The 18,298-nt window shown below is 52.5% G+C and overlaps 1 protein-coding gene across 3 annotated transcripts in view; it reads right to left on the reverse strand.

Annotated features, from left to right (window-relative positions):
- AHCYL2 (adenosylhomocysteinase like 2) overlaps positions 1–18,298 on the reverse strand; it is a 98,562-nt gene that overhangs the window by 13,075 nt on the left and 67,189 nt on the right. For 2 of the 3 annotated variants that reach the window (XM_077340413.1, XM_077340414.1), the window contains exons 2-7: positions 13,833–13,941; positions 10,178–10,321; positions 8,820–8,920; positions 7,898–8,000; positions 6,317–6,411; positions 1,809–1,915 (exon numbers count right to left, since the gene is read on the reverse strand). In XM_077340413.1, the coding sequence (XP_077196528.1) occupies positions 1,809–1,915; positions 6,317–6,411; positions 7,898–8,000; positions 8,820–8,920; positions 10,178–10,321; positions 13,833–13,941 (659 nt within the window). Of the gene's footprint in view, positions 1–1,808; positions 1,916–6,316; positions 6,412–7,897; positions 8,001–8,819; positions 8,921–10,177; positions 10,322–11,180; positions 11,384–13,832; positions 13,942–18,298 lie in introns of those variants that run through there. The other variant, XM_077340415.1, reaches the window with a different exon arrangement.

Here is an 18,298-nt window from a genome sequence, read left to right on the forward strand (position 1 = left end):
CTGGGAAAGAAACCACATGGATCTCTTCTTGTGCCTTTGCACTTTCTTCGGGGTCTATGTCCCTCGCAGAATAGAGCAGGGGTAGTCAACCAGTGGTCCTCCAGATGTCCGTGGACTACAATTCCCATGAGCCCCTGCCAGCGTTAGCTGGCAGGGGCTCATGGGAATTTTAGTCCATGGACATCTGGAGGACCACAGGTTGACTACCCCTGGAATAGAGGACAACAGGCAGCCATACCTGTGCAACCACCCACCACCTTTCTTGGAAATGTGACTAGTAACCAGATCTGGATTAGCAGCCGAAAAAATACGCAAAACTCCCAAACAAAATGGAGCTACAAGTCTAAAACGTCAGGCTGTGAGAGAAGCCATGTTGGATTAGGCCGATAGTCCATCCAGTCCAACACGGTGGCCCGAACCCAGGGGCCCTCAGGAGGTCCTCTAGAGGGGCCAGATCTCCAGAAGCCGTCCCACTGCTGCCCCCCAAGCACCCAGGAGATGAGCATCCCCACCCCAAACGTAAGAATATAAGAAAAGCTGTGTTGGATCAGGCCAACGGCCTCTCAAGTCCAACGCTCTGTAGTGGCCCAAACCCAGGGGCCCTCAAGAGGTCAATCAGCAGGGCCAGAACTCCAGAACCCTCTAGAAAGCACTAAGGAGGAATCAATACGAATCCAGCCGGGTTCCACTGGAGCAAATTGCTCGAAAGAACCACACTTAGATGCACAGAATGGGAATTGATCAACCTGGTTTATGGACAGATGGACTCTCATTCTAGCTGTGCCTGAAGAATTGAGCCGGGACTCATGAAATCTCCTTCCCTGCCACAAATGTTGCTAATCTTGAAGGGGCTCCTGGATTCTGGCTCTTTTCTGCTGCTGACGTAGCGACCTAACTTGCCTCATGGCTGCCCTCAAAGTGTCTTCATGTGGCTACTTGACCAGAACCTGCATTTGCCCACTTGGCCCAGTTCTACCAAGGATGGGGGTCCCGGGTCAAGGCACCGTGCAGGAGTGGGAATGGGAGGCAGAGACGGCAGTGGCTTGCAAGGACAAAACCTGAGACAATCCGTTCCCTGTTGTGGGCACAAGGAGAACCTGCATGTGTGGAACCGGCAACCTGCTCCAGGCTTCCCAGATGGCACGCCCTGAAGCTACTGATGGTGCGCATCTCCTGCCATGTTTAGCGTTCTGTAATGGCAGTCATCACCCTGCCAACTAAAGTGCGTTTAGTCAAGGCTATGGTCTTCCCAGTTGCAATGTATGGCTGCGAAAGTTGGACCATAAGGAAGGGCGAGCGTCAAAGAATTGAGGCTTTTGAACTCTGGTGCTGGAGAAGAATTTTGCGAGCCCCTTGGACTGCAAGGCGAACAAACCGGTCAGTCCTAGAGGAGATCAGCCCTGACTGCTCCTTAGAAGGCCAGATCCTGAAGATGAAACTGAAATACTTTGGCCACCTCATGAGAAGGAAGGACTCCCTGGAGGAGAGCCTAATGCTGGGAGCGATCGAGGGCAAAAGAAGAAGGGGACGACAGAGAATGAGGTGGCTGGATGGAGTCACTGAAGCAGTCGGTGCAAACTTAAATGGACTCCGGGGAATGGTAGAGGGCAGGAAGGCCTGGAGGATCACTGTCCATGGGGTCGCGATGGGTCAGACACGACTTCGCACCTAACAACAACAACATCAACAAAAGGGGCATTCTGCAGTTCTGAGTCCAAAGCAGCTTGAATGTCCAAGCGGGAGCCATCTCTGCCTCAGGGGCTCACCCTCCTAGCTGTCCCTGATACGAGGATGGACACGTTATTTACCTGTGGACTCCAGTGACGCTCTCCTCCACAATCCCCTTGATCTTCTTAAACATGTTGGGATATTTCTTGTAAATCCAGTGTGTTAGGTCTCCACCGTCATCCAAGATCTGGAACAGGGCAAGGGACACGTTACCATCAAACTGCCCTGCTAGAGCGGGAGAGGAGAGCTTCCATCTCGGTGGCAGATACCCCTGTTCACTTATGACACAAGCAGATCCAGCTCCTGGTGGTACAGTGAAAATTAGGAGACCTACCTGGGTTGTCTCTCTCTCTCTCTGGATAGAAAACTCATGGAAAGGACAAGGAAGGGTGCCTTGGCCATGGTATCCCTCTATCCCAAATAAAACCACAGAATCTTTATGGGTGGCCCCACAGGGGGGGGGAGAGATCTCCTGATGGCACCTGGATTTGGGCCACTGTGTGACGTAGAGTGTTGGACTGGATGGGCCACTGGCCTGATCCAGCAGGGCTTCTCTTATATTCTTAGTGACATTAAGCCCCTGAGCTCTCACCGATTGCTTTTCCAAGGGTTCTAGTAGGCATTACTACTTCAAGCATCTCTTCACCAACCAAAGGGCTGGAAATGTAAGAGAACAGAACAACTGCTGAGAGTCTGTGAATGTTCCTGCTTTCCACACCATGTTCTGTGCTTTCTTTTCTGCATTTCATAGAATCATAGAATCATAGAATCCTAGAGTGGGAAGGGGCCATACAGGCCATCTAGTCCAACCCACTGCTCAACGCAGGATCAGCCCTAAGCATCCTAAAGCATCCAAGAAAAGTGTGTATCCAACCTTTGCTTGCAGACTGCCAGTGAGGGGGAGCTCACCACCTCCTTAGGCAGCCTAGTCCACTGCTGAACTACTCTGACTGTGAAAAATGTTTTCCTGATATCTAGCCTATATCGTTGTACTTGAAGTTTAAACCCATTACTGCGTGTCCTCTCCTCTGCAGCCAACGGAAACAGCATCCTGCCCTCCTCCAAGTGACAACCTTTCAAATACTTAAAGAGGGCTATCATGTCCCCTCTCAACCTCCTTTTCTCCAGGCTGAACATTCCCAAGTCCCTCAACCTATCTTCATAGGGCTTGGTCCCTTGGTCCATTTCCCCCTTGTATGGCCTCAGAACAGTATTCATCACAGCAGCCAGAGGGGCAGCAAAATAGGTTCCTGCCGACAGTCTTTCAGGCCTTCCTAGCTGAGAGGTTTCTTGCAGATGCAGCGCTCCATTTCGAACAGGGTGCCATGCGTCAGAAGGTTCCCGGCAGAAGCCTCCTAGAAGCTCAAGGGAGCCGAGCTGCCGGGAAGCCTCACCCTTCAAACTGCTAGGCGCATGGGTCAAATGCGCAGCACTCTCTCTCCTTGGCTGCAGTCCGGTTCAGCCTTGCCCTGCTAATGAGGAAAGGCCTTGAACTCAGCCATGCAGAAGCAGCCTGGCCGCGGTCAGGGACAGACGGGCAACTCCTGGCTTCCCAATGACCCCAAGACAGATCAAGGAATAAGCAGGCTGGGAAACAGCCCTGAGCTGCAAAGCTCGCTGGCCACCAATCAAGGCTCACGCAACGGCCTCGAGCTCATTAATCTTCATTTAATTAGGAGGGTTGCATAATCTGTCTTTAAAAAAATATGAAAGTACGTAGAAAGGCCCATTTGGGCAGGGCTCCCACCCGCCCTTCGGGGAAAGAAGGCTGCCAACTGCGGCCAGGGAATGTCTGGCTCCCGGGCAGGCCGAGGGATGACCTCTCTCAGTGCCAAGAACCTAAGAGAAGCCATGCGGGATCAGGCCAGGGGCCCCTCCAGTCCGACACTCTGCGTCACACAGGGGCCAAAACCCAGGGGCCCACAGGAGGTCCACCTGCGGGGCCAGAACACTAGAAGCTCTCCCACTCTAGAAGCCCTCCCTACGCAGGGGTGTCCAAACTGTGGCTCTCCAGATGTCCATGGACTACAATTCCCATGAGCCCCTGTCATGCTGGCAGGGGCTCATGGGAATTGTAGTCCATGGACATCTGGAGAGCCACAGCCTGGCAGGGGCCCATGGGAATTGTAGTCCACGGACAACTGGAGAGCCCCCGTTTGGCCACCCCTGCGTAGGGAAAACACTGTTTTTAAGTGGGTTCCTCTGTGCTACCCCTTTCTTGTATACTTTGGGTGACCCTCAATATCCAGCCCTCTCCCCAGTCAGTCCCCTAATCATGCTCCTCTTCCATTTGTGCTTGTATGGAGAAGGTGCCGTATATTCCTCCTGGGAACGTCCTGTGCAGCTGGAGGGCAGCATTTCCCTAGTCAAGGAGCGTGGCTCGGGGGCAGGGAACGTCCTGTGCAGAGAGTCTTGTGCTTGACCCCTGGCCTCCCTGGGAAAGAGCGGCCAGGCTGGGGAAGAGACTTGTACTTGGGGGAAGCTGCAGTTTCCGATGGATCGGCCCTCCCCAGCAGGCCCCCAGGCAGCTTCACAGACCGTGATGTACCCAGGACTGTTTGTGCCGTTAGGGACAGGGATGCGAGGGGCAGCCCACGTCCCCTTTCAATTTCTCCCTCTCCTGCTGTCTGCGACAAAAGCCCTTCTTGTGTCAAGTCAGGCTGAGCAAAGCTGTGAACGGACCGGGTGTTTGGAGGTCAGTAATTCACTGGGTCATCAGAAGCTGGAAGCGGCCTAAGTCATGCCCAGGCCTGTATCCAGGCACCCTCCGGATATCTGGGGTCAAAAGACCACCTCAAGGACTGTTGTCTGACAACCCCCAGCCCCAAATGCACCAATAAGGTTTTACAATGAGACTCTCTCTCTCTCTCTCTCTCTCTCACACACACACACACACACACTCTCTGCTGTATCAAACCTGAGCCCAGCATAACAATATGACTGTCTTTCTGGAAGTACGACGTGCAAAGACTTGCATCAAGGATTCAATGATATAGTCTTGCATTAGCAAGACTTTGGTTTTCAGTCCCAGCAAGGAAGGACCTTGCTCTTTGTACAGCATTTTCTTCAATAAAAAGCACAATAAAATCAGAGTCCAGGGGCACCTTTAAGACCAACAAAGATTTATTCAGGGCGTGAGCTTTCGAGTGCAAGCACTCTTCCTCAGACTAGGAACTTCCATCATGAAAGGGAATATATAGCAAAAATTAGTTCTGCTACGTTATTAAACTGTGTCACACATCCAAATGCAGCCAATGATAATTCTTTGCCAAAACAGCCAATCAATCCCCCTGAAATTCAGGGGAGAAACAAAACTGTCTGTGACAGTGATCAAAAGCTTCCACACCACCATATGCTGCTTGCATATGTCCAACGACGAGTCTGCTTACTGGGATTTCGATAGAAAGCCTGACAGTCTGGTAGGGACCTCCACTCCTCCCTGACTCTCGAAAGCTCTTGTCCCAAAAATCATCTTAGTCTCTAAGGCAGGGGTAGTCAAACTGCGGCCCTCCAGATGTCCATGGACTACAATTCCCAGGAGCCCCTGCCAGCATTTGCTGGCAGGGGCTTCTGGGAATTGCAGTCCATGGACATCTGGAGGGCCGCAGTTTGACTACCCCTGCTCTAAGGTGCTGCTGAACTGGCATCTTGCTGACCCACTGCAGACCCCCATGGCTGCCCTCTGAAACTATCTTCACAGTCAATAGTATCACGGAATCTTGGCAGGTGAGAGAGAGAACGTGCTAATTTTCACCGTCGGAATAGTACTTTTGAAAAAAAAACCTTCCCAAAATCAAAATAACCATGTTTCATTCCAGCCATGCCTGCTAAGTTCAGACAAAACTGTGCCAGTTTTGAGGAGCCAGAACACAGTTCATTCCTCTATCTCTCGAAACAGCGAGGGAAGGGGGAACAGCCCAGCCAATCAGCTGCAGTCTGAAGTGGAAAATTCTGCATCATTTCCAGAATCAGCAGCTTTGGGGCTTGTTACCTCGAGAAAGTAGGTCTCCGGTTGCTCGGCAGATATGAAGCATTCTCCTAGAGGCCCAGGGAAGATCAAAGGTATTCCAAATAGGCCGCACTCAGCAGATGTGCTAGAGACTGTCCTTGAATAGGAAGGGCCAGGTTCTTAAAGTGGGCGGGGCCCCATATGCCTGGCGATACGTCTAAAAGAGGACAAGGGGCACTGGAGAAGCTGCCTAGCCCCATAAGGACATCAGAGGAGCCCTGCAGGATCAGACCAGTCAGGATCCATCTAGTCTGACCTCCCATCTCACACAGGGGCCAGCCAGTTCCTCTGCAGGGCCAACCACAGGGCAAGGGAGGCCAAGGAAACTGTGGCCTTCCAGCGTCCCGTGGACTACAATTCCCACGAGCCCCTGCAAGGGGCAGGCAGTGGCTCATGGGGATTGTAGTCCATGGACACCTGGAGAGCCACCGTTTGGCCGCCCTTGTTCTAAAGTGCCAACCACAACACCGGTGATATATTTGCGGTTTCCGCCTGGGGATGATGTTGGCACCCTCAAAGCCTGGCCCCCTTCATCAGATGAGGGTGGGCTCCTCCTCGGTGCTGGGCCCTGGGACTCACCATGTTGGGCTGCCAGCCCTCGACGTTGACGCAGCGGTCGATGCACCACCAGAAGTCGTCCTCAGACTCTCCCTTCCAGGCGAAGACGGAAAATCCTGAGTGAAAGAGGGAGGGAGGGAGGGAGAGGGTTTGAGACGTAGGTGCCAAGCAAGACAGGGAAAAGGCTGCAGCTTCACCCACCAGCCCGTCCAGCTCTTACCCCAGGCTTTGGGTCAACTTGCTACGTATTTCTCACGGGCACAAATCACACAAACACACAACCAGAGCCAGCCCATGCTCCAATCACGGACCAGACTGTCTAGTCCGGGGGTCCACAACTGGGTGCCCGGGGGCATTATGGCACCCAGCACGTGTTTTGGGAAAGGGGGCAGAACCAGGTGGAGCTTTGGCCCAGGGTGACTTCTGATCTGATTTGCTCTGCGGATTAAAATAATGTTGTCTTCGGAGGCAGCAGACGACTGTATGGTTTTATTCTCTCTCTCCTTCCTTCTCCCCCAGAGGATATGTTTTCTTCATTGACCCCCTCCTCTCCCCTAAGCGTCAGTTGTCTCTGGGCGTGTGCGTGGCTCTGCCTTCCGTGGCAGCCATTTTGTCAGAACTTCACAGGCGGGGGCTCTCACCCTCACCTGACTGGCAGTGGCTCACAGGTAGGCGACCATCACATCGCCTCTGACCCTGTCCGTATTTGAGTCGGGAGGCCAGGGAATTTCAGCATGCCCGGCAGGTGCTCTGTCGCTAAGCCACAGCCCCTCTCCCAACCCCCGCTGCCCAACTTCCTGTGTCTTCTGCAGACCCTGCCCCTCGATTGGCAGAGGGAAAGCCCAAAGGGCACATGCCCAGATGGCAGCAGATGCACACAGAGCACTCCAGAGGCAGCCTGGCTCCTGCCCCTGCTCCATAAGAGCCTGGGTTTCACACCTGCTGGCAGGCAGGGTCATAAATACACACAGAATCAAAGATTTATGGAATTGGAAGGGACCTCCTGGGTCATCTAGTCCAACCCGCTGCACTATGCAGGACACTCACAACCCTCTCGCTCACCCACTGTCACCTGCCACCCCCTTGAGCCTTCACAGAATCAGCCTCCCCATCAGATGGCTACCCAGCCTCTGTTTAAAAACCTCCAAAAATGGAGAACCCACCACCTCCCGAGGAAGCCTGTTCCCCTGAGGAACTGCTCTAACTGTCAGGAACTTCGTCCGGATGTTGAGAGGGAATTTCTTTTGCATTAATTTCATGCGGAATCAGACGCTGGGTCCGTCAAGGTCAGGACTTGTACTTAAACTGGCAGTGGCTCTCCAGGGCCTCAAGCAGAGACTCTCCCCTCCCCTGAGCCCAGATGCAGATGCCAGGGCTTGAGCCTGGGGGCTTCTGCAAGCCAAGAGGCGGCTTGAGCCATTTCAGCGAAGCCACAGCGAGGAAGTCCCTTTTCCCGAGACCCCGAGGCCGCTGAGGCACAGGGACGGTTCTTTCCCTGAGCTGCAAGTTTCTTTCCTTTTACCCGCAAGCGCCCGGAGCTCCCGTCTGACCACTGCTTGGCCTTTTAAGAGAGCGTCCGCTAGGAAGCGACCGGATCCTTACCGCTCTCCGCCAGGGCAGCAGCCACTTCGTTGAGGGTGGAGTAGATGTTGCAGGCGGCCCACCGGCACTGAGCGCCCAAGGCACCGAGGGTTTCCATGAGAACCTGCAAGGGAGGGAAAGGGGAGTGACCCTGACATCGTCCGGCTCCCTCGGCTTCACAGAGGAGGAGGGAGACAGAGACGGGGAGAGGGTCCTCGCGGTCCATAACAGCCACAGTGGTGGGCAAAAGTCTGCCTATCTCTAAAGGCATTTCTTATTGCGTGGCGTTGACCACATGTCCAGGCGCATCTTCAGCCCATGTCAAGACAGAGACTCCGTGGGTTAGGAGAAAAGCAACCCAGGCACTTCAGATCTCTCCTGTCTTGGATGGCCCTTGAAAAGCTACATTCACAGCTTGGGGGTGCTACTCAACACAGCAGTCATCTTAGAGGGCTGAGTTCATCTGGGGTGTGTTGGCCCTGCTCCAGCCGGTGTGTCAACTGCTTCTATTCCTGGGTCGGTCAGAGTGAATCACGGTGTCTAGACTTGACTACTGCAGCGCGCTCTACTTGGGACTGCCCTTGAAGAGGGTTCGAAAGGTGTAGCTAGAGCAGAATTCAGTGGCTGGATGGCACAGAAGGTAGGGGGCAGCTATCAGCAGTTATGGGACCCTGATGCTGCAGCAATTACACTGGTGACTAAACCACTGCTGTGCCCATGAATACAGGAGGCTGCCTCATGCAGGTTCCCACTGAGTTTTGAGTGCATGGACGCTGTACCAGTAGCGATCACCACAAAGTAGGATGCAGAGGAGGAGAGGGGAGGGGAGGGGAGAGGAGAGGAGAGGAGAGGAGAGGAGAGGAGAGGAGAGGAGAGGAGAGGAGAGGGGAGGGGAGGGGAGGGGAGGGGAGGGGAGGGGAGGGGAGGGGAGGTCAAGGCTTACCGCAGTCTGGGCAGTGATGTGCGTACAGCCCACAATCTTGGCTCCGGCCAACGGCTTCTCTCCCTGAGCCCGTTTCCTCAAGGCCATTAGAGCAGGCATTTCTGGAAGGAAGGGGGAAATGCATAAAACAGAAGGCTCCCCAAAAGCCACAGAAAGGTCCCTTTTAAAAAGAACTGGTTGCCTCTCGAAAAGCAGCATGCATGGTGCATGCAACGTTTTACTGGAAAATCCCCAGGAATAGGGGTGTATATATAGGGATGTCCCCAAATTCTCATATTCGCTAGTGTGTTCGTGTTGTGAGGGGGAGTTCTGTTCTGCACATGTTTGCTCCCTCTAGTGGTGGATTGGATCTTGCATCCCTTTATGTCTGGCATGAAAACCTAAGGTGGACATAAAGGGGTGTAATACTGAATCCATCGCTAGAGCTGGCAAAACACATGAGGGAAGAAAGAAAAGCAAGGGTCATAATCCCTTGTTCCTGCTGACACCTGACTTTGCATCCTCTCTGCCCTAACATATTTGCAAAGAAGAAAAAGATCAACTCAGCAAACATCTGTGGCCAAGACACAGCATCTGTGCTGAAGCCTCATGAACTGGGGGGGGGGGGGGGCTTGCTGGGAGGACCGCCAGGCAGGCAGCAATTCTCAGCGGCTCTCTTAACAAATCACACCCTTTTGTACCCCCTCCCCAGGTAACCTCCTTTCAGGAAGCTGGGGGCTTTTCCTGGCTGAATTAGTGCGGCCAGAGTGAAGGGAGAGGCTGTACAAACCCCAAACTTATCTACTGTCTCTTGTTATTATTATTATTATTTTATTATTATTAATTAGATTTCTAGCCCGCCGCTCTCAGAGACCGGCTCGTGGTGGGTTACACACACACAAAAAAATCCAACAATACAATAAAAGCCCATAAAATCCCATTAAAACTCAATATCAATTACAATACTTCTGAAGATGGCAAAAACCATTATTTCCTAACACAATGCTGTCCCGCCCCTGAGTGCCTCCTCCTCCAACCAGCTTGCCTGTCTGTCCAGCGGCCAGCCAATCGCCTTCCGTCCCCCACCCCTGACCACCTCCCTGGGGGGAGAGGCCATCCTCAGAGTTCTTCCACCCCACCCACCCCAGTCTAGCGCCTGATAAACTCTTGAATGCAACGGGCTTGGCCCCAACTATATATATAAGGTTCGTTATATTTATCATGTTGAGCTCAGCTCCCCTGGAGAAAATGCCAGCTTGAGAGGGGGGAAACATCCCTACTGAGGCCCCTCCTATGTTCCATCCTCAAATCTCCAGCAATTTCCCAGCCCAGAGCTCCTTGCGAGCCGAAGGCGCCCACCCTGGCCCCACCTGCCTTACCCTGTTCGGCGATTTCGACTTCCCGGCGTCCGAATTCGGCCTGCTTGATGTTCTTCACGCAGAAGTCGCTGCTGCCCTTGGAGTTCTTCTGCTGCTTGTCCCGGGGGGAGGTCTCATCATCGGAGCTGTCCGTGTAGGAGGCGGCTGGAGGAGGAGGAAGGCAGGTGTTTAGGGCCGCTATGCTACCCTGGGCAGGCACCCAAAGAAGCAGGACCAGGATCTTTTGCCCACTGGGCCTTAAGACGGGGCACAAAGCGGAAACCAAGTCATCAACAGTAGAACAGATTAAAAGGCACAATTTGCCAAATGAGCATGCAGATTTAACGCCTATTAGTCAGCAGAGTTAGAGGCAGTCAGCAGTGATTCTGGAGCAGAACTTGAGGACGAGGCCCCAGAATCGGGCAGGCAGGCAGGTAAAAGGAATCTCAGGAGAGCCCTGCTGGACCAGACCAATGAGGGCCTCTTTAGCACAGCATCCCGCCTCACTCAGAGGCAAATCAGTTTCTCTGGAGGGCCAGAGAGGTTTGTTTGTCTGTTTATTTATTTTTATTTATACATACCACCCTTCCCTACAGCTCTGGGCAGTTTACAGAAAACATTTCAGAACATTTACATGGAACAGCATCAGTATCAATATAACAATAACAATATCAATATAATGATAAAGATAAATGAAGGTTGAGGCCTTCCTAAGGACGTCAGAAGAGCCCTGCTGGGTCAGGCCAGGGAGGGCCCTCCAGTCCAGCCTCCTGCCCCACAGTTCCTCTGGAGTTCCTCTCCTTCATGAATCTGTCCAGCCCCCTTTCGAGGCTTGCACCCAAGAGAACGGCCTTTGGGACCGCATTCCACATTTCCACCACTCACTGCTTAATGGAGAATCTTCTTCTGTCTGCCCTGAATCGACTGGCCCTCGAATTCGGAGGGCTCTTAGCAGACCAGACACTGAACACGTGTCAGCAGGGTGACCCGGGAGCTAAAAAGGCAAATGGGGTTTTGGGCTTACTCAGAAGCCGAGAGCGCGTCAGGAAGGAGTCCGGGTCCAACCGTGACGAGTACTGAGTCAACAAAGGATGACTGCAGTTGCCTTCCGAATCAACGGCGTGGGCCTCTAGCCGGGCCATCGCCTCCGCACAGAGCTCTTCTCCGCCACTGGGAAGGGCCCTCCGGGCAGCGGCCAGAGATCCTGCCGGACCTTGCGGGCAAATCAGTCCTGCTCTGGGAAGGCAGCCGAGTCACAGTCTGTCATTGTGACCCGGCATTCCAAAGACCAGATGGAACCGGGGGCCATCCCGACCGGGTCAGGTCGGCGGACTTCCCTGGCCGGGGGCAGCCGGGGGACGGGATGGGCTCCCGAGAGGCACTCAGAGCCGGCAGGGGCACCTTTGGTCACCGTGGCTCCCTGGTTCTATGCAGCTCACCTGGCCTTCTGGGCACCCCTCGGGCAATTCCAGATCTTGCCTGGAGGCCAAGTAGCACAGTCTGGCTGAAATGCATCTGTGGGCTTAAACCGGCACGACTCATGCCAGCTGCAACATTTCCCAACGCATCCAGGAAGTGCATTCCCCCCCAGTTTGGTGTGGTGGTTAGGAGTGCGGACTTCTAATCTGGCATGCCAGGCTCGATTCTGCCCTCCCCCACATGCAGCCAGCTGGGTGACCTTGGGCTAGTCACAGCACTGATAAAGCTGTTCTGACCGAGCAAGAATATCAGGGCTTTCTCAGTCTCACCCCACAGGGTGTCTGTTGTGGGTAGAGGAAAAGGAAGGCGACTGTAAGCCGCTTTGAGCCCCCTTCGGGTAGGGAAAAGCGGCATATAAGAACCAACTCTTCTTCTTCTTCTTCTTCTTCTTCAGTGCATGGCTCTTTTCAAAATGACTGGTCCAAGGGGTCCATTTCGAGGTGCCCCCAAAGAGGGTGCCCCCATTCCTCCATTATATCCAGTGGAGAGTCCACGGGAGGTCACCCAGCATTATGGAGCGTGGCATCATCCATAAGCGGCCTGATGCTCTTTTCGCCGTACCGGGTTCTGGGTCTGTGAGGGGATGAATGCTCTCCCTGGGACGATAACTGGAGGGGTGGCGTGTGAGTTTCGGAGGGGCTACACGGGACTCGACTCTAGATGTGACTTGCTAGCACCACCTAGTGGACACTGGAGGAAGGAATGGGATAGAATATAAGTTGGACGTGAGCAATAGGAAGACCCCCCCCTTCATAGAATCATAGAGTTGGAAGGGGCCAGATGGGCCATCTAGTCCAACCCCCTGCTCAACGCAGGATCAGCCCTCAGCATCCTAAAGCATCCTAGAAAAGTGTGTATCCAACCTTTGCTTGAAGACTGCCAGTGAGGGGGAGCTCACCACCTCCTTAGTCAGCTATTCCACTGCTGAACTACTCTGACTATGAAAATTGTTTTCCTGATATCTAGCCTATATCATTGTACTTGAAGTTTAAACCCATTACTGCGCCTTCCCCAAGATGGGGGTGAGTAGAAGTCCAACCTGTTGAAGAACTGGAGCATTTTGTCCAGTGTGACTCTGGACTTCTGCCATCTCTAAGGACAACTTACAACCCAGAGGCCTTGAACACATTCACGTTTAGTGGTCGAGCCTCTCTCTTTCCCAGGGTCAGAGGAATGAGTAGGCATTCAAATGCCCTGAGAAAAATTTAATCATCGTTCACTAAAAATTTAAGTAACCAGTGGTGTGTACAATGTCGTTTTCATAAACAGGTAATCCACAGACAAACCTCACGCAGTGCGGAGGAGTTTGTAGTCCACGGACATCTGGAGGGCCGCAGTTTGACTACCCCTGGCACAGGCGATGGAGTCCCGCAGTCACCATGACTAATAGCTGCAGACGGGCCTCTCCTCTGCTAACCTGACAATTCACCTTTGAAAGCAGGTAGCCGACTCTACACGCTGGCAGGAGAGTCCACATTTTAAGCACCCACTGAGTAAAGAAATATTTCCTTTTGTCGGCCTCAAAAGTGCTTCCGGATTCACATTTTGTTCTGCGGCTACAGACGAGCACAGCTACACCCCACAGAAGCTCGGTAAGAAATTGTTCCAAGGCACAGTTTTATCAGTGCCGTGGCGAGCCCAAGGTCACCCAGCTGGCTGCATGTGGGGGAGCGCAGAATCGAACCCGGCATGCCAGATTAGAAGTCTGCACTCCTAACCACTACACCAAACTGGCTCTCCGCACTCCTAACCACTACACAAACAGGCTAATACAGCTACCTATCTTGCTCCAGCACATAGACAGATGAAGCTTCTACTGAATCTAGCCCTTGTTCCATCGTGGTCAGTAGCGATTACTCAGACTGGCAGCATCTTTCCAGAGTCTTGGGTGACAATTTCCCATCTCCTCCTGCCTGATCCTTTTAATTGGAGGTGCCGGGGATTGAACCTGGGACCTTCTGCATGCCAAGCACAACCTCTGCCACTGAGCCAGGGCCTCTTTTCAAAGTCTTTCCCATCTTCTCCTGCCTGATCCTTTTAGTTGGAGGTGCCGGGGATTGAACCTGGGACCTTCTGCATGCCAAGCAGAGGCTCTGCCACCAGACCATGGCCTCTTGCTAGGACAACTCCGGTGACAGACATCCAGTTCAGAGGCAGAAAAGACCTTGTGGAAAAGGCAGGGCAGAATGGTACCTACCGGAGCTGTAGCTGTCTGTTGACGATTGGGAGATCGATCTGGACAGTGAACGGCGGCCGATTTTCGTGGGACGCTTGTTGAATTCTTGCTTTTGGTCAGCAAACTGGATCTGTCAAGAGAGGAACCAGGATATCACAAAGGGAGGAAGTAAGGGATTTGTTCTGCAATTATTTGTGACCAAATGCTGCCTGGACTGAGAATTTGAACAGGTCACACTTTCCTTCATGCCCTCAGAGAAAAGCCAACAACTTCCTTTATTACTGATTGGAAACCTCTTATGGACCTCTTGCAACACAGAGATAAGCATGATTTGTGCTTTTAGAGAGCAAAAACAATACTCATATTAAGATATACAAAACTGTTTAGATGGGAAAGATAAATCTGAATGAATAAGTGATGCCTTATGATACGGGAGGTTGAAATCAGAACCAATTGTAACGAGACTGGCATATCTGTTCCTTGTACTTGGATGCTTTTCTGTCATGCTGTTCTTTCTATTTCTGCCTTTCCTTTTTTAGTGGTGTTGAAATTATTAATGCTAATTTATATACCACGACGATTCCCTTCATTCAGATATTATTCAACACAAGATTTTTCGTCTGGGTCCCTTTGGCTTCTTCATCCTCCAAGCAAAATACTGATCACCCACTGCCATTTGCATCTGCCCCGTTTGGCCCCGATCCAAGGGTTCCGACATCCCCCCCCCCCCCGCTATTTGGGACCTGCGGAACAGAACTCTTAAAAACCTGGGACTCCAAAGAGTGTTTGTGCTTCCCCTCCACACACACACACACAGAGTATAGAAAAAGGGAAGGGCATTATACAATTGGGTTCTGATGTTGAGAATTTGAAATACTTTCCACTTCCTTCAAGAAACCTGGGAGAGTTCTCCCCCTCACCCACATTTCTCTTTAAAGCTGAGCACAGTTCTGGCTGGCTGAATTGAGACCCTGGGAGGCAAGGGACCACGCAACAGAGCTGAAGGCACAGGCCAGGGGTAGTCAAACTGCGGCCCTCCAGATGTCCGTGGACTACAATTCCCAGGACTACAATTCCCAGGACTACATGGGAATTGTAGTCCACGGACATCTGGAGGGCCGCAGTTTGACTACCCCTGGCACAGGCAATGGAGTCCCGCAGTCACCATGACTAATAGCTGCGGACAGGCCTCTCCTCTGCTAACCTGCCAATTCACCTTTGAAAGCAGGTGGCCTACTCTACACGCTGGCAGGAGAGTCCACATTTTAAGCACTCGCTGAGTAAAGAAGTATTTCCTTTTGTCGGCCTCAAAAGTGCTTCCGGATTCACATTTTGTTCTGTGGCTACAGACGAGCACAGCTACACCCCGCAGAAGCTCGGTAAGAAATTGTTCCAAGGCACAAAAACGGATGTCCTCCAGAATCAACCACATGGTTTAAAATGCTGTGGCACTTTAAGTGGGATGAGTCATTTCCAAGGAAGGAAAGGGCATGGCACCGGCGGCAAGGTATGCTGTAAAAACCATACAAAAATAGTTTCCTGCATTGGCATAATTCGAACTCAGATCTGCCACCCAACTAAAGAACTGTAACCTTATAAGATTCAAGAGCATGCCTAGTTCTTCAGGTTTTTTTTTGGGGGGGGGGAACACAGATGCTGTCCTTTGAAACCACCTGCACCTATTTTCACACGCTGACTTCCTTGAAACCCAACCTGCAATCATTCTGGACAACAGCTGAATTCTTTCCATCACCACAAGGCGGCAGGGCATCTAACCGTTCCAGTTACCCGCCGGAGCAGCCAGGATCGGTGACCGATCGTAATGACAGGATAGGGACCCGTGTTTATATCTACACAGCTCCCACCGAGCACAGGACAGAAGTTTGAGGAAGGAAAAATCAACTACTTCTTCCCCTTCCTTGCACATTCATTGCCCACCTGCACGTCACTCCCCTGGTATCCCCAGGTGATTTCCTGTCCAAATATTAACCAGGTCTGACCCAGCTTCTGAAATCCGATGAGATCAGGCTAGTTTGGGCTATCCAGATCAGGGCAGAGGCATTCAGAACTGGTCGGTCGCAGCCAACTTAGTTTCTGAGATCTGATGAGATCTGGCTGGCCTGGGCTACCCAGAACAGGGCAGAGACAAACGGAAGCAATTTGCCCTTGCCTGCCTCTGCACAGCTCTCTTGGGGCTCTCCCATCCATAAAGGTAAAGGTATCCCCTGTGCAAGCACCGAGTCATGTCTGGCCCTTGGGGTGACGCCCTCCAGCGTTTTCATGGCAGACTCAATACGGGGTGGTTTGCCAGTGCCTTCCCCAGTCATTACCCTTTACCCCCCAGCAAGCAAGCTGGGTCCTCATCTTACCGACCTCGGAAGGATGGAAGGCTGAGTCAACCTTGAGCCGGCTGCTGGGATTGAACTCCCAGCCTCATGGGCAAAGCTTTCAGGCAGCATGTCGGCTGCCTTACCACTCTGCGCCACAAGAGGCTCCTCCCCTCCATATGCTCTGCTTAACTTCCATTCATACGACAGCCCCATAAGAAAGCCCACGAGGTTGGAGAAGGTGGTCAGAACGGAGGGACAGGCAGCCGTCTCCTCCCTTCTGCGCCGCCCCCAATAGTTCATCGAAGCATGAAAGCTGTATCGTTGATCATTAAAGACAATTTGAAAAACGGCAGGATGAGCCACCCTCCCTTTCCGCCCCCTCTGCACTCGAGGCAGCACTGATCCAAGCCAACAAGCAGAGATGTCCAAACCACAACCCTGCGATAAATCAGATAAATTGGATTTTAACTGCACGCTGCTGAGTTTCTAGAAACTCAGTTCTGGAGAAACATCCCAGTGATGCTTCTTGGATGCTTTAGGATGCTTAGGGCTGATCCTGCGTTGAGCAGGGGGTTGGACTAGATGGCCTGTATGGCCCCTTCCCACTCTAGGATTCTGTGATCCTGCGTTGAGCAGGGGGTTGGACTAGATGGCCTGTATGGCCCCTTCCAACTCTATGATTCTGTGATCCTGCGTTGAGCAGGGGGTTGGACTAGATGGCCTGTATGGCCCCTTCCAACTCTATGATTCTGTGATCCTGCGTTGAGCAGGGGGTTGGACTAGATGGCCTGTATGGCCCCTTCCAACTCTATGATTCTGTGATCCTGCGTTGAGCAGGGGGTTGGACTAGATGGCCTGTATGGCCCCTTCCAACTCTATGATTCTATGACCTTCCGAGGCTGACCTTTAATGCCTAGAACAGCCTTTTGACTGTGGGCTAAACCTGAAATACTTTTCGGGCTTCGAGTAAACCTGGACGTGAAGCCAGCTGGCCACACCTTCCTGCCAGAAGGTGAGTGGGTGGGCAGGAAGGGATGTACCCATGTTTGTCTCTCATGGCCCTTTCTGGCATACTCCGGGAATTGCTGACTGCCACTGTGGGATGGTGGGTGAATTTCCTCTGGATTCTGGAGATTTTTGGTGGGGGTGGGAGATCACTTGGGCATGAAATTGGGGTTACTGTAGGTAGGCAGTTAGCTGTGAGTTCCTGGATTCTACAGGAGGTTGGACGAGGTGACCCTGGAAGGAATTCTGGAGGGGGGTCTGTGGCCTTTCCCCTCCTGCTGTAAGCTAGGGAACCGGCTACTTGAACGATAGAATTGGAAGGGACCTCCAGAGTCATCTAGTCCAAGGGGTCGTCAACCTGTGGCCCTCCAGATGTTCATGGATTACAATTCCCATGAGCCCCTGCCAGCATTTGCTGGCAGGGGCTCATGGGAATTGTAGTCCATGAACATCTGTAGGGCCACAGGTTGACTATCTCTGATCTAGTCCAACCCCCTGCACATTTACTCTTCCCTTAAGCCTCCCTCCTGTCTCTCCCCGCCCCCAGTCCTCCTTGTTAACATGAGTGATGAGGTCACTTCCAGCAACAAGTCACTTCCTGGGGGGGGGGGGTGTGGCAGGGAGGTGTGGCCAACTGACATCACTTCCGGTGTTCATCGAAGCCTGAAAAATTATTTTAGGAGCTCCTGCATGGTGACAAGGTTGTAAAAGGCTGTCCTACCTTGTCACCATAAGTCGGCTACGAAGCAGGGCTTTGGTGTTAACAATTGGGTTCGGAGAGAAGCTCGAGTAAAGATTTCAGGCTGGTAGACCTTGTGTGTTTCGTACCATCTGTTGCGGTAAATTGCTTCCTATATTGCTTCCTGTAACCTGCCACGTTAATCCTTATTCTTCGCCTCCGGTTGGCTGCCAGATTTCCACAATCCAAATCCTATGGCTTTGTCTGTTCTGATGCCCATTCTGGGCATTCGTGTCAACTGCTTTGAGTCCCAGTGAGAAAGTCAGCCTACAAATATTGTCAACCACTCCAAATTCTTGGCTAGTGAATTTTCTTGGAAGGTGTACGGACGTGCGATCATTTCCCACGCTGCCCCAAAACCATTTTGACTTTGGAACATCTGCCAGGCGCGCATCCAACATGGGGCTCCTACA

The sequence above is a fragment of the Paroedura picta genome, chromosome 5 (genome assembly GCF_049243985.1).
Source record: "Paroedura picta isolate Pp20150507F chromosome 5, Ppicta_v3.0, whole genome shotgun sequence".
Classification (NCBI taxonomy): Eukaryota; Metazoa; Chordata; class Lepidosauria; order Squamata; family Gekkonidae; genus Paroedura; species Paroedura picta.